Source organism: Aotus nancymaae, unplaced genomic scaffold, assembly GCF_030222135.1.
Source record: "Aotus nancymaae isolate 86718 unplaced genomic scaffold, 86718_ANA_hifiasm-v0.15.2.pri h1tg000007l, whole genome shotgun sequence".
Lineage (NCBI taxonomy): Eukaryota > Metazoa > Chordata > Mammalia > Primates > Aotidae > Aotus > Aotus nancymaae.
Window position 1 is genome coordinate 44632415 of NW_026988418.1, and position 14321 is coordinate 44646735.

Consider the following 14321-nt stretch of genomic DNA (forward strand, 5'->3'; position numbering starts at 1 on the left):
CATATCTTCAGGGCTTTCAGAGAGAGCTAAAACTTGGGCAAATACTGGGTCATAAAGAGATATTTAGGAAAGCATTTACATCTCTGAAATTGTGGGCCTGAATAATTTCAGATTAATTTCTTACATTATTTTTGTTGTATTCTTAGTAAAGCAAGATAGTACCTTTATAGACAATAAGTGTTTCAAACCATTTAACATCTGCCTGCTTTTCCATTCAGGTTGCATTATAATGAACTGATAGTAGAATGTAGTGTACTGCTAATAGCATCTCATATGACACGCTACATGAAGCATGTAGTAAATGCACAGTAGGTCAGATAATGTGCAAGAACTCAAGTTACCAGGAAAATTTTGTTTTCTAAATTTTCTCCATGCTTTAGTGACAGCATCAAAATGATGTAATGAGTTTGTTTTATTGAGTTATACACACAACTTCAGAAAGGGAGAGAAGAGTTTCCTCACTGCTGCACTTTATAAAACTTTTTAGTTGCATTGCAGCAGGGTAAGGACGACTGGAGAACACTTGGTAAGAGTATTACTTAGAAGAAAATAATAGAAAACAAACACAAAGAGAACTGTAATATATTCCTTTAACAGAAAAATTTATAATTTCTTTTTTTTTTTTTTGAGATGGAGTTTCGCTCTCGTTGCCCAGGCTGGAGTGCAATGGTGCCATCTTGGCTCACTGCAACCTCCGCCTCCTGGGTTCAAGCGATTCTCCTGCCTCAACCTCCTGAGCAGCTAGGATCACAGGCGTGTGCCACCACGTCTGGCTAATTTTGTATTTTTAGTAGAGATGGGGTTTCACCATGTTCCCCAGGCTGGTCTCGAACTCCTGACCTCAGGTGATCCACCTGCTTCGGCCTCCCAAGGTGCTGGGATTACAGGTATGAGCCACCACACCTGACCAAAGCTTGTAATTTCTTTTCCCTCAGAGGCTAAATCAGGAGGCTGTACATATATTTGGGAAATGGCTTCATTTTATGTGTATTATAAGCCCAATGTTTGCTGTGATTCTTCACACAACCCTAGAAAGAAGTAAAACACTTGGAGAGAACCCAGCGAATGACCTGATCTCATGTGATCTTAGGAGCTGAGAAACACTAAGTTACACTCCTGAAGTTTTTGTACATTCTCCAGTTTGGTGAACTAGATTCATAAGGGCTATGAATACTTAGCAGTAAGGGAAATAACAGTCCAGTTTGGTGTTTAGGAATGTGGCATTTTAAGAATCCCTTTGTATATAGAATTATTTTGCCGTGTACAAATTTTCGCAATTTGACTATCAAAAAGGCAGTCAACACTTTTTGGGCTTTGACTCTTTTCAGAATGTAAGCTTCAGATATCCAGTATATAGGAGCAGCTTCCATATAGGATATAGAATCAAAATATGTTTTTATACTTAGGAGAGGGAGGGAGGAACAGAGAGAGATAATTGTCATTTCTGCATTTTTCTTTTTGTGATGTAGAAAGACCATAGAGTAAATGATGGATTTGTTTGTTTTTCAGATATGAAGATCAATGATGCAGACTGCTGGTTTTGATAAAGCTGGGCATTTATAACTAGATTCATTAAGGAATACAAAGAAAATATTTAAAGGGATCAATAATGGTGTCTTCTGGTTGCAGAATGAGAAGTCTGTGGTTTATCATTGTAATCAGCTTCTTACCGAATACAGAAGGTAAGATCCAACTTAAATTTTGTTTTTTAAATCCAGGAGCACTTGAGCTATACAATATTCTTTATATGGAAGTAGCTAGAATATTCATTTATTATTTTAAAAATGGGTGTTAAAATGATTTTCTGAATATTGAATTCCTTATTAGGTGGTTGAGTTCTTTTGATTATATAGATACAGTATAGAAAGCGCTCGATACATGAATTTATATTTTACATACATTTGTGAAACATAACCATTCTAAATAATTCTGAGGGAACTAAATGAAAGCTCTGTTTTACTATACATTTTACATTTATTCACTACATTTGTTTTAGTAAAATGGAAGATATTTTGTGGAAACTCTTTCATCTTTAGTTACATCTTTATTTGCTGAAGTGTGGGCATAATTCTAAAACTCCTAAATTAAAATTTTTAGTCTTTTACAAAAACTTGCTTTTTAATAATAGTTCATTTTTTTATGTTGTCTGTATCTTTAGCTATATATATGCATGCGTATATATATATATGCATATAATAATGTTAAATTTGTAGAAATATAACTATTTCCTTGTAGTTAAAAATAGATGTGGAATTTTTCTTAAGCATTATTGCATTAAAAATTATTTTAAATCTAGAAATAGTAATGACTGTAGTTTTCAATTCAGACCTGATTTTTAAAAAAGTAAATATACTTTTGAAGCCTAATGAAATAATTGTGGAATCATCATTTATTAACTACTGTATAGATTTCTGGTATCCATTTTTTTTTAGTCTTAAATATTCTTTCCATATGAAAACAATACACATCCAGGTGTTTTTTTAGAGCAGGCTAGAAGTTATTATGGAGCTAAGATGTATAAATTTTATAGCTAGTTGATGGTGGCAGTTATTGGCATGAAAATGTATTAATCTTGTAAAATTTGTGAAGGGTATAAAATCTCTGAGAAATGCCTGTAAAATATAATGGATTTTAAAAAATTCCTATTAAATATTCTTGAAAAAATGTTTAAGAATTTAAAAATTGATTTTATATGTACTTTTAAGTGATCTCATTTATACCTATTATTAAAATGATAGATGGAGAAGGGGCATTCTGTCAACTAATAGAAGCATATTATCCTACTGTCTTTGTAATAAGCTCAAAATGTTAACATTTTAATTTTGCTGAATTTTACTTGAATTGCTTGTTCCAAAGTTACATTTTATCATGTTCTCCTTGTCTCTCCAGTTGCCTACATTCAATATATTGATATAATGTAATATAATTTAAATAACCAATTTAGAAATACCTAAAATAAGAATTTCTGTGTTCAGAAAGTAAATAGTATTCACTTGGATTTAAGTCACACTTGGAAGTTACAATCTTTCGGTTAATATTTTATTTTCAGATGACATTGCTCTTTGCTTTATAGTTGAAGATGCATCATATCTAACATGATATGCAATATATCTGAATGAATAATAGATAGTGATAAACAGCGAACAGGAATTGTGTTTAATAATACAAATTTCGAGCTTAGATTGTTGTGAAAATCTTGTGTGTATTCTGATTATTTTGCATCTCATTTTTGGGGAAAAAAAAACTTAACTGAATTCCTGCTGTTATGTTTGAATGTTTTTATACATTTAAAAAAGATTCTTGGTGTGGGCCAATGGCTAATTAGTCCACATAATGAAAAAATTTCCAATCAGGTTAGAGACCACTTTGCTTGCACAGTAGCTTAACTCAGTAGGGGTGGGGTAGCAAGCAGAGACTTTTTTCATGAGATACTGCAGCTTTATTTTCAGTGTAATCTATCAGGTCAGTCTTCATATCTGCTCTTAGGAGAAATTTCATTTTTGGCACATCAGGCCAGGGGGTATTGCTTCTGAAGCACTTCCCTCCTATGGGTAGAAAGAACCTGAGACGAACCCATATGGCTAATTGTAAGAGTATACACAGTTAATACACACTGTTAGAACATTGATCCAGCATCACATGAGTTTCTCTTAGAAAGTTTTACATGACGTGATAGTCCTTTATTGTCACAAAGCAGATAATACTCTGTGAACACCTATAGAGAAAGCCAATCAACGTTAGGTAAGAAGGCATAGGAAGGCATATATAAATTTAACCATTCAGCCACTGTGTTTTTTTCTGGGCCCTTACATGATTGTAATCTTTTAACATCTTACAGAGATTAGTTCTTTTTGTACCATTTCCTAGGTTCTTGCAGATAAACTCAAATAAGTTTTCCTAGGTGGTTTTTCCCTCTTTCCTCGATTACTGAGTGATTAAATTGAGCTGCGTGCTTAGGATTCAAAAATACACAAGGAAAAAATAATGCCCAAGACACAGTTCTTTTTTTGTTTTATTTTTTATTTTTCTGTAAGTTGTTGGGGGACAGGTAGTATTTGGTTACATGAGTAAGTTGTTTGGTGATTTGTGAGATCCTGGTGCAGCCATTACCCGAGCAGTAAACACTGTACCATATATGTTGTCTTTTATCCCTTGCCCCCTCCCACTCTTCTGCCCAACTCCCCAAAGTTCATTGTATCATTCTTATGCCTTTTTGTCCTCATACCTTAGAACCAACATGTCAGTGAGAAGATGAGATGTTTGGTTTTCCATTCCTGAGTTACTTCACTTTGAATAATAGTCTCTAGTCTTATCCAGGTCATTGCAAATACTGCTAATTCACTCCTTGGTATGGCTTAGTAGTATTCCATACACACACACACACACACACACACACACACACACCCACAGTTTCTTTGTCCACTCACTGATTGATGGGCATTTGGCTTGGGTCCACAATTTTGCAATTTTGAATTGTGCTGCTATAAACATGCTTGAAAGCACAGTTCTTACTCTTGAGAAGCTCATGGTCTTGTGCAGGGATTGAAACCTTAAATACCTGTTGGTGCCTTGAGGACCTGTGATTACCATTCTAGTAGTTTGCTTGGTTTTCCAGTTTTTCTGACTTTCAGTAGAAACCAAACATTAGGATTTTTAAGTAATGGCAACTAATTAAGATTTTGTTTAAAAAACAAGCATGTATATAGTAGAATAGCCATGGGATATGCCTTTCTTTTTGGACCTTTTTTTTCCTCCTGTTTACAGTTATATTTTACCTTGGTATGTGATTTTAAAGGCTTCACATAATTTTGAATTGGGTTTACATCTGTACATAATGAGACATACATTTCCAAATTCATAAGGACTTACTCTGTGTTCAGGCAATCATTGTAAATGTCATATTTTGTATAAAAATGAAAGAGCAAATCACTAAGAATTTTTAAAGTTTTAACATGGTAAAAGCTTATTATACAAAGCTTTAATTGTTTTATCTGCCTATCTCTATCTGTCTTGAATCAAGTCTTACCCATTAAAATTTACCTATTTCTTTAAAATAGGATTAATATTTTATGTATTCTTTAAGCCTTTCCTACAGTGTATTTTTGAATATTATGTTTAGAATTTCCAAATAAAAATGATTTTATACAGACCAGACTTTCAAAATATTTTGTAAATTTTTCTTATAATTGATTTTATTTCTAGAGAACCAATCTCAAACTCTTTAAAATTCTGTTTTGTTGAGAGACTGGTATGCTTTGATTCTTTTGGCCAATTTTTATAAGCATAGTCAGTAAGTAGAAAGTAAATTGAATTTCTGTGTCCTAGATAATTAAATTATGCTATATAATGGAGCCTTGGCAAGCGTAAGTCAGACATATGAAGTCTTGCTCAAGTGACAAGTTACAAATAATAGTACTTCTTCAGCAAAATCGGTAATGTGGATTTCAGGTTGAATTCTTTATGCAGTGAATATGTAATTAGATTTTATTAGTCAAAATTTTACTTAATTACCTCAAATTACATTGTTGGTTATCCTTACTTCAAAGAAAAATGTTACACTAGGTACAAATGTGAGATATGCCAGAAACAACTTTATGTATTTAGTTTATATAAACCAAGAAAATACAATAACACAGTTGTAGAAATAGTTTCTTGCCAGTTTTCACTCTGCTTTTAAGTTCCCTAAGTACATTTTATAATGACTTGAGTTAATGTTATCGCTCTGAAAAATACATGTCTGGGGCTGGAGGCCAAGGCCAGAGGATCACCTGAAGTCAGGAGTTCCAGACTAGTCTGACCAACATGGAGAAACTCCATCTCTACTAAAAATACAAAATTAGCTAGGAGTGGTGGGGCATGCCTGTAATCCCAGCTACTTGGGAGGCTGAGGCAGAAGAATTGCTTGAACCCGGGAAGTGGAGGTTGCAGTGAGTCAAGATCACACCATTGTACTCCAGCCTGGGCAACAAGAGTGAAACTCTGTCTCAAAAAAAATATGTGTCTGTAGGGTCTTTTTCCTATTTGGGTAGACGAAAAGAAAGGCAGACTTAGGCGTTAAATATGAAATAGTGAAAACCATTTCTGGCATATAGGTATTTCCTTCAGAATAGTCTGAATTTGGTAAAAGGATTAGTAACTTTATTCTCCAAGGTTTAATTTAAGAAAGATTAAAATAATTCAGATTACTGTATTCATTCCTCCTTTTTCCTTTCATTCTTTGATTTACACACACATATAACAAAATCTGTACATATATACACATACTTGTATATATGTGCATGTACACACACACACACAGAGTATGCCAGCTTCACAAGGACAGGGATATTTTGTTGTTGTTCATCGATGTCTTCAAGTGCCTAAACAATGCCTGGCTTATAGTAAGCACTCAATCCATAGCCAGCACATAAATAGAATAAATCTTTGAATAGGTTCATAGTCTGTATAATGAGGGAAAGGACAATGAGCAGTTGTAATAAGAGTGTGATAAGTGCCATAATAATGATATTCACAGAGGCATTGGGATGAGCAGTAGTTGGATGGTTGGATGTATGTCAGGAAATTCTCGTAGCTGGAAGTGGTGGTGATACGTGAGCTGTGTGTCCATATAAGCTGAGTAAGCTGGTAAAGGCAGTGGTGAGCATGATGATGAAGGAAAAAAAATAATCTAAGGAGAGAGAACAGCATGGATATGAAATAAAGTATTGCAGTGGTTCTCAAACTTCAGGTGCAGCAGAATCACCTGGAAGATGTGGGATGGGGCGGAAGCATTAGTTAGCATTTCCAACAAATTGCAGGGTGATGCTGATGGTGTTGCTCAGCATCACACTTTTAAGAGCCACTGCATATTGTATGTGTGTGGGGGTGGTTGTGGTGAGGGTAGGGGTGCATTCGTGTAGACATGGTACAACTTTTTCAAAAGTATTTTTGGAAAAAATGATGAGTTTATTGGTTATGATTCAGAAGTTAGTAACCAGTTGTTTCTTGGGACTTTGCATCTATATCTTTGCAGATTGTTCTTTATGCCTCTGATTAGGCTTCTTGAGAATAATTTTAGTCTTCAAAAAGGGATTTTTTTTTTTCTCTTTTCAACACTGTACTAAGAAAAAAAATTTTGAAAAGTTTACACCAAATTGGAAAAAAACATATTTTTCCTGTTAGGGATAAATGCTCTGTTTAGTAGAGCTCTTAAAACTCTCCCTTCAATTTGTCTCTTTTCACTGAAATACTCTTGTTTTGTTCTTGTTGAGAATAACTACATGGCCATTGCTATGATAACACTGAATTGACTTACTGTGGGGACTTCAGATTTCCCAATCTAACAATTGATTACTTTTGTTCACGTCAGTATATTTGATTTGTTGAAGTCTAGGAGGCAAATTTTCAGCAAAGTACTTGGGAATTTACTATAAACCTAATGGGAGTCACAACTCCCATTTAATTAATAGGAATTGTATATCTGTGCTTGCTGCATAGCATATGTTAACTTTATTTTTTAAATTCACAAATAATGTAAATTAACATCCATCTAAAGCAATACATTTTTAAAAAGATATTCTTTTTTAAAATTTTTATTTGAGATGGAGTTTTGCTCTGTCACTCAGACTGGAGTGCAGTGGTGTGATATCAGCTCACTGCAACCTCTGCCTCCCGGGTTCAAGCGATTCTCCTGCCTCAGCCTCCCAAGGAGCTGGGAATACAGGCGTCTATCAACACACCCGGCTAATTTTTGTATTTTTAGTAGAGATGGGGTTTCACCATATTGGCCAGGCTGGTCTCGAACTCCTGACCCTTGTGATCTGCCTGCCTCGGCCTCCCAAAGTGCTGGAATTACAGGCGTGAGGTACCGCATCCGGCCAAAAAAATTATTTTATGTTTTTACTTTAGACCAACGTGATTTTACTCCTAAAGAAAATAGCTGCATTGCTCTTAGGACACTTTAGATATTTATTGTGTTTCATGAGTATATTGTAATTTGATTGCAGCAGCTTTCTTCTCTATAGGTAGTGATAATTCAGTTTTAAAAATATAAATCTTTAGCCTTTTCAAATTGTATGACGTTGTTTCTTCTCTTGTAAAAATCAAATTATTATAGTATCACTATCAGCATTCAAGATGAAGTTAATTATGTTTCAAATGTCACTCAAAATTGCCAAAAATAAAATTAAGCTTAATAGGATACACTGGCATCTTTTCAAAAGTTAATTTGAATTATACTTTGGTCATCTTTGATACCAATATTTAGTGTTAGAATATGCCATGCTTCATAAATGACGATAAAGTTCAGGTGTTTGATTGTTGATTTTTTTCCTTCCCACTTTTCCTTATACTTTCTTCTTGGTTCCAACCTCTTTGCCTTTCTTTATTCATGGAAAAAGTTTGTTTATCCACAATTTGTGTGGATTCACCCATAGGTCTATTGTTGGTGGAAAAGTGTTTCACATATGTATGCCATTTACAACAGTCACCCAGTAGACCTCAAAAACATTGTGTGGCTGTTTAATTCCTGTAAGCCTGCATTTTCTGACAGAAAAGACCATATCAAATATTTAATAAATAAATTTATTATTAAATAATAATTTACTAAAAGGAAAGAGGTTATTAGGTCTTCCATACTAGAGTAAATTTTAGAAATACTGATTTTACATGTGTATTAGGCATTTACACAATTGCCGTTACACATTGAAAGATTCAATAGTATATTACAGGTAGCTTAATTAAAAGCATAGGAGGCATTTAGAGCACCTTAATTTTGTGGAACTGTAATTCTCTTAATTTCTCATTACTCATTAATTTCACCATTCATGAAGCTCTTCATCTTTTGAATTAATACACTTTTTGATTTTTTAATATAGCTTGTGATAATAGAGAATAAGATAATACAAGTGATTGAACACATCTGAAGACTATTGTAGAACCTGCTGTGTCTCAAAAAACTGATTTATCTGCCATATTACTAAGGGAGTGTCTTACTAAAACATATGCTTGGTACCCCATGGTACTCTTTATTTTCTTTTCCCCTCCTCTGCAAGACAAAGAATGACATATGACAGCCATGCAGGCTACACATATTAGACATCAATGTGGATTAGTGAATATCTCATGGCATCTTTCAACCCTGTTCCTGAACTCCTTTTGTCAACTTGACAGAAGTGATTCCAGGAGAATACCTAGTCCCAGCCTTGGGATCTCTTGGCTAAAATGTAAAGCTGAGAAGGGAATAACGTATCAGCACTTCAGGAAGCAGAAACAACGTTTATAATCTCTCCTTATCAGCATGGGACTCTCCTGAGTTTGACTTTTATGTCTGCCATAATTCTTGCTTTGAGGGCTTATTTTTCTTAAAAGTGTCTTTTTTCTTCTGATTTTGAATGTAATACATCTTGATGAGGAAAGAGAAAATTAAAAAAATTAAGATAAAACTTTTAAAAGGTTCATAATTCTATGACTTTGTTATGCCGCAACACATTTCCTTTCTGTTTTTCCACCTTATACACATACTTCTTATGGATAAAGCCAAATTATGTATAAAAACAAAATTAGGTTATTTGTCTACATATACTGTTATATTTATATTTTTCACTTTTAATTATCAGAAACAGTATTACTGTGCCATTAGAATGTTAACAGCTGCATCGTAATTTATTATTTAATTATACAAATTTTTTAATCCTTTTTCTACTTGCCAGCCATTTGTACTTAATTTCTTTCAAATATAAGTAAAATACATACTATATATACTTTTTTTCCTTCACAACTGATTATTTCCTGAGGCTAGAATTCTAGAATTCTGATAATTATACAGGAGATATAGACATCTTCCAAACTGACTTTTCTGAAGGGTTAAACCTATGTGCACACATTGATAACCAGTACGTAAATCCATGTACTTTACCAGCATTGAGAGTAAATTTTAAAAAGAATTGACACTTTTATCTGTAGAAAAGGGGATCTGTTAAAAATTAAATTTGTAATTTGGAGGATACTTCTGAGGACAAAAACAATTTTTGTAGACTTATTTATTGGTCAGTTGTCATTTTGATATGAATTTTCTGTTCATTGCTTTTGCTAACTTTTCTGTTTATATTGCTAATACATTATTTATTTTTTTTTTACAATTTATTGATGAGAATCCCCTTTTGTCATTTTTATTATGAAAACCTATTTGTTTGCCTTTTAGTTTAATTTGCATTGTTTAAATTTTTAATGAAATCTTCAAACAGAAGAGAGAGATTTGTAGTATAACACTAATTGCAGATTTAACAATTGTCAAGATATTGTTACATTTGCATTATTGCACCCTTTTTTCTTCCCTTTTTGTTGTATAGTTATTTTCTTTTCTGAGATGTTTCATTATTTTTATGCTTAAAAATGCATATCTTGATCTCAGTTAAATATTTATTCACTTGCATTTCCCTGTAGCTCTTAAATGTTGTTATTTAAATTTTTAATCCATTGGGAATTAACGTTTTTATACGTGAGATCTAAGGTCTTTGGTCAGTTAATTTAAAATGAAGTGAACTAATGTTAAACCAACTAGTAAGAATTAAATTTTAACCAACAAAGTAGTTGAAGTTGGAACGTAGCCAAATTAAAAATAGATGCTGGATGATGATTGAAAGAACAAAAATAAAGTAAAAGCAATAGAAATAAAACACTGTTTATATCTATACAGATTGAACTGTGAATGAAAATGTCACTGCTCTTATTCTAATATCAGTGCTCATCTCTAAATGATTTTTGTCTCATATATTTAATAAAGTTTATTTTTAAGAGTTGTTATGTTGTTAAACAGCTGAGAGAAGCTAAAACTTGATTGTAATGATTAAAATATCCCACCATGAAGATGAAGTTCTGAATTTTAGGAATTTTGGTGTTTCAAGAAACAGAATTTCCTGGAAAAAAGATTCCTATGAAGCCTAGTTTTCTTTTGCACAGGGATTTAATCTAAAAAAGGGATCCAAGTACAATTCTCATTTTGTTGCATATTTACAGGGTGTGTTTTACTGTTCTTGTACCCATCTATTTGTATCTAATTGGTGTGTGTTTGTCTGTGTGTATTAATCATTAATTAGTTCTCTCTTCCCTTACTGATTCTTCTTTTTCTCTTCATAGTACTAAAATCTAAGCCAGGTGGTAGATATGCCTGTATTAAGTTCAGGCTTTGGTTAGAGGCAATATGGTATGTTAATACAAGTCAGAGACTTCTTTACATTAGTTACACATTACAATAGAAAGCCTGTTGGATTTTAAGAGGCCACTTTTATATGGTAGAATGCCATGATGAGGCAATGTTGACAGGCTTTTAAAAAAGTTGGTAAGTAAAGTGAAGGAGACAGGTGCTGTAGGTTAAGTGTATTTCCTGGTTTAAGCAAAGTATTTTTTTTTTTTTTTTTTACAGTTTTCTTGTTTGGTTGCTTTTAGTAGATTTGTTGAATACCTGAATTTGTCTCCAGCTGGAAGGAAGGGAAATGGAACCCATTGCACGGGCAGGAAGGCTCATTTAGGAAAGGAAAGAATGTGTATTAGGATCCAGAGAGAGGAAAGACTCAGGAAGAGATGTGTACAGCTGCCCTAGAGAGATGATGGAGGTCATGCTGGATTTTAAACATCTTATTTATCTAGAACAATGCCCCTCAAAACTTAATGTGCATATAAATCACTCAGGGATCTTGTTAAAAGGCAGATTCTTGCCTCAGTAATCTGGGATGGGCCTTCTGCATTTCTAATAAGCTCCCAGGTGATGCTGAGGTTGCTGGTCTGTGAGAGGACATCTGTATTACGGAGTTTTGGTTATTAAAATGTTGAGTCTAGAAAATAAGATTTTACGTGACAGTGACTTCCACTGTTAAAAATCAAGGTTTGTTTTAAACCCAAACAACCATAGTTGAAATACAGAAATAATATCACTTTCAGTTGTATAACTCATTTTATTTAAAAAGGAACTAAGCTACCTTGAAACTTTACTGAACGTTTTTTACATTTTGTTGCATTTCTAATCCTATTTTATATGCTTTCTATTGACCTTTTATCTGGTGAGTTGCTTTGAAAAATCCCTGAGCAACAATGCAGCCTGACCCTTTCTCCCTAATATTTCCCTCTATTCCCTGTTGATCTGTCCTACTTTCACTCTATCATACACAGAAACAGTGTTTTTAATAGCATTTTAATACAAATGTTTTATTATTTAAAGTAACACTATAAAATAATGTAGTACAAAGTGTATGTTTTATTTAGAAAAAGTTTATTTTTATTACACTTAATTTTTCAAAGTCAATATATTTAAACAACTAACAATTGTTGTTTTCACCTAAGTATTAATTCCTTGACTTATTAGCATCAAGAGTATAGGATGGAAGTACTTGATTGTTAAGTGGTCATTAAAAATATGTTTTCTCTACCTAAGGTTATCTAGTGAGTTTTTCACTTTGTAGATTTTCTTCTTTGTTTTTGTTAGTGGGCACAATCTCCTTTTCCCTTTTCTTTCAGCAGCAAAGATAGGGTGCTGCTATGATTTGTTTTAATTTTATGATAAAACCAATTATAAAGTAAACATTTCTTAATGAAGTTTATTAGACTCTTCAGCCTTTTAAACCTCTCAAAAGTAAGTTAGTAGCAAATTTTTAATATAGAGAGTTCTATATAGGTACCTGAGAGGTCAAAGTATTTTTATTTTGATTTTTTTGGTGGAATTAAAGAATTTAGCAGTGTAGAATTTTTCATTTTACAGAAGAAACTAAGGTCTGCAGATTGTTTCTTTGTCAAGCTCTGCTTAACTGCCAGTCCAGTTTTCTTGCTGTAGAACTTTATATTTAGCTTCAGATCATTAATATATTTTCCTATCTCATGAGGCTGTTACTCAAGAATATTTAAAGTGTACTTTATATTGCTGAACATTGCATAACTTAATGGTAATTATCAAAAGAGCTAATTTATGTCAGAATTTTCTTTATTACGATTTTAGATGAAAAACTATGTTAAGATTTACTTCGTCTTTTAGTGAAAATTGTGTATAGTACAGGAGGACCAATCATGCTAACACTCCAACTTTCAAACAGTCTTCAAAAGTTTACAGCCGTAAGCGTGTATTTTTTAAATAGCACAATTTATCTTTGAAGTTACCAGCTATTGCTGAGAACCATTAACTATCAGAACACTGAAAACCTGTAACAATTATAACAATAATTGTAACTCTTACTATATTTAGTTATCAATTCAGACTGATTATCAGTCATCATTAAAATAGTTAAAAGGCATGGGCCTCCTGAGCCCATCCTTCAGGTATGTGTTTTGGACATTATCTTTTCCCTTTTGTTTGCTTACAACAGGAAGCTCGTTTAATCCTTCGCTTTGTTTTAGAGTTAAGCAAATAGAAACCATCCCTGTTAGCTTTCAAAAGCTCCTACTTTTGTTGTATTAATGGCACTCACTGTAGATTCTGTGATCTTGCTTTATTTACCAGAAAACTTGCCTTTGAGAGCTGTCACTCCATTCTTTCAGCAGAATTGTTAATTGACTGATAGCACTGATTGAGTGGAAAACCTTCAGTGACAAAAGACTGGATGTAGGTGTGAGTCCATTTGAAAGGCTGGTGAATCTTTGCTTCTTAATCCCATTTCTATTTGTACTGAAATACTAAATACAGACTAGAAGAACAAAGTATATTTAAAAGCATTCAGAAATGTTAAGCAACAATAAAACCCCGTAACCATTTAAATGACAGCAGCTGACTATTTGAATTAACTTTGTGTTTGGTTTAATTTGGGGCCCTAATTATTCCTAACTTACGTGAGTAGATTTCAATTATAGTATCCTGCAGGGATTTGTAGCTAAGGCAACTAAAAGAATCATTTTACATAAAGCACTTTTGTTCAACTGATTAGACAAGTAAAAATGGAATGATGTAAAATTGAAACCCTTCAGACAAGGTCCAAACAAATGTTTCTAGTAATTTTGTCCAAAAAAGATGAATCTGAGTTTGATTTTAAATAATATTTTGGTCTTTTAGGACGATTGACTTTCTTGTAATACTGATAAGTATATAAAAATGCCTTAAGATTGCATGTTTGGTAAAGGAGTAAGACTTTAAAGGTGTGGACAGATTGTCACAGTGGATGGACACCTACCTGAATAATGTTTAAACTCCAGTATACAGTTTGACACCTTTAAATACATAGATTTAGAAGAGAAATAAAATAAATAACATGAATGACTAGTACCTCTTTAATTCTGTATTTTGGAATACATTTCAGTTGAACACTTTGAAATGCTACATACCAAGAAGTACAAGGACACAATATGGTTGACACTGTGCTATAGTC

At 33.0% G+C, this 14321-nt stretch overlaps 1 protein-coding gene across 17 annotated transcripts in view; it reads left to right on the top strand.

The window, feature by feature from the left end:
* The window catches only part of ADGRL2 (adhesion G protein-coupled receptor L2), a 678543-nt gene that overhangs the window by 519986 nt on the left and 144236 nt on the right, over positions 1–14321 (top strand). For all 17 annotated transcript variants that reach the window (XM_064372556.1, XM_064372557.1, XM_064372560.1 and 14 more), the window contains one exon: positions 1510–1682. In XM_064372556.1, coding sequence (XP_064228626.1) covers positions 1610–1682 — 73 coding nt within the window. In that variant the 5' untranslated portion in view covers positions 1510–1609. The remainder of the gene's footprint in view (positions 1–1509; positions 1683–14321) is intronic.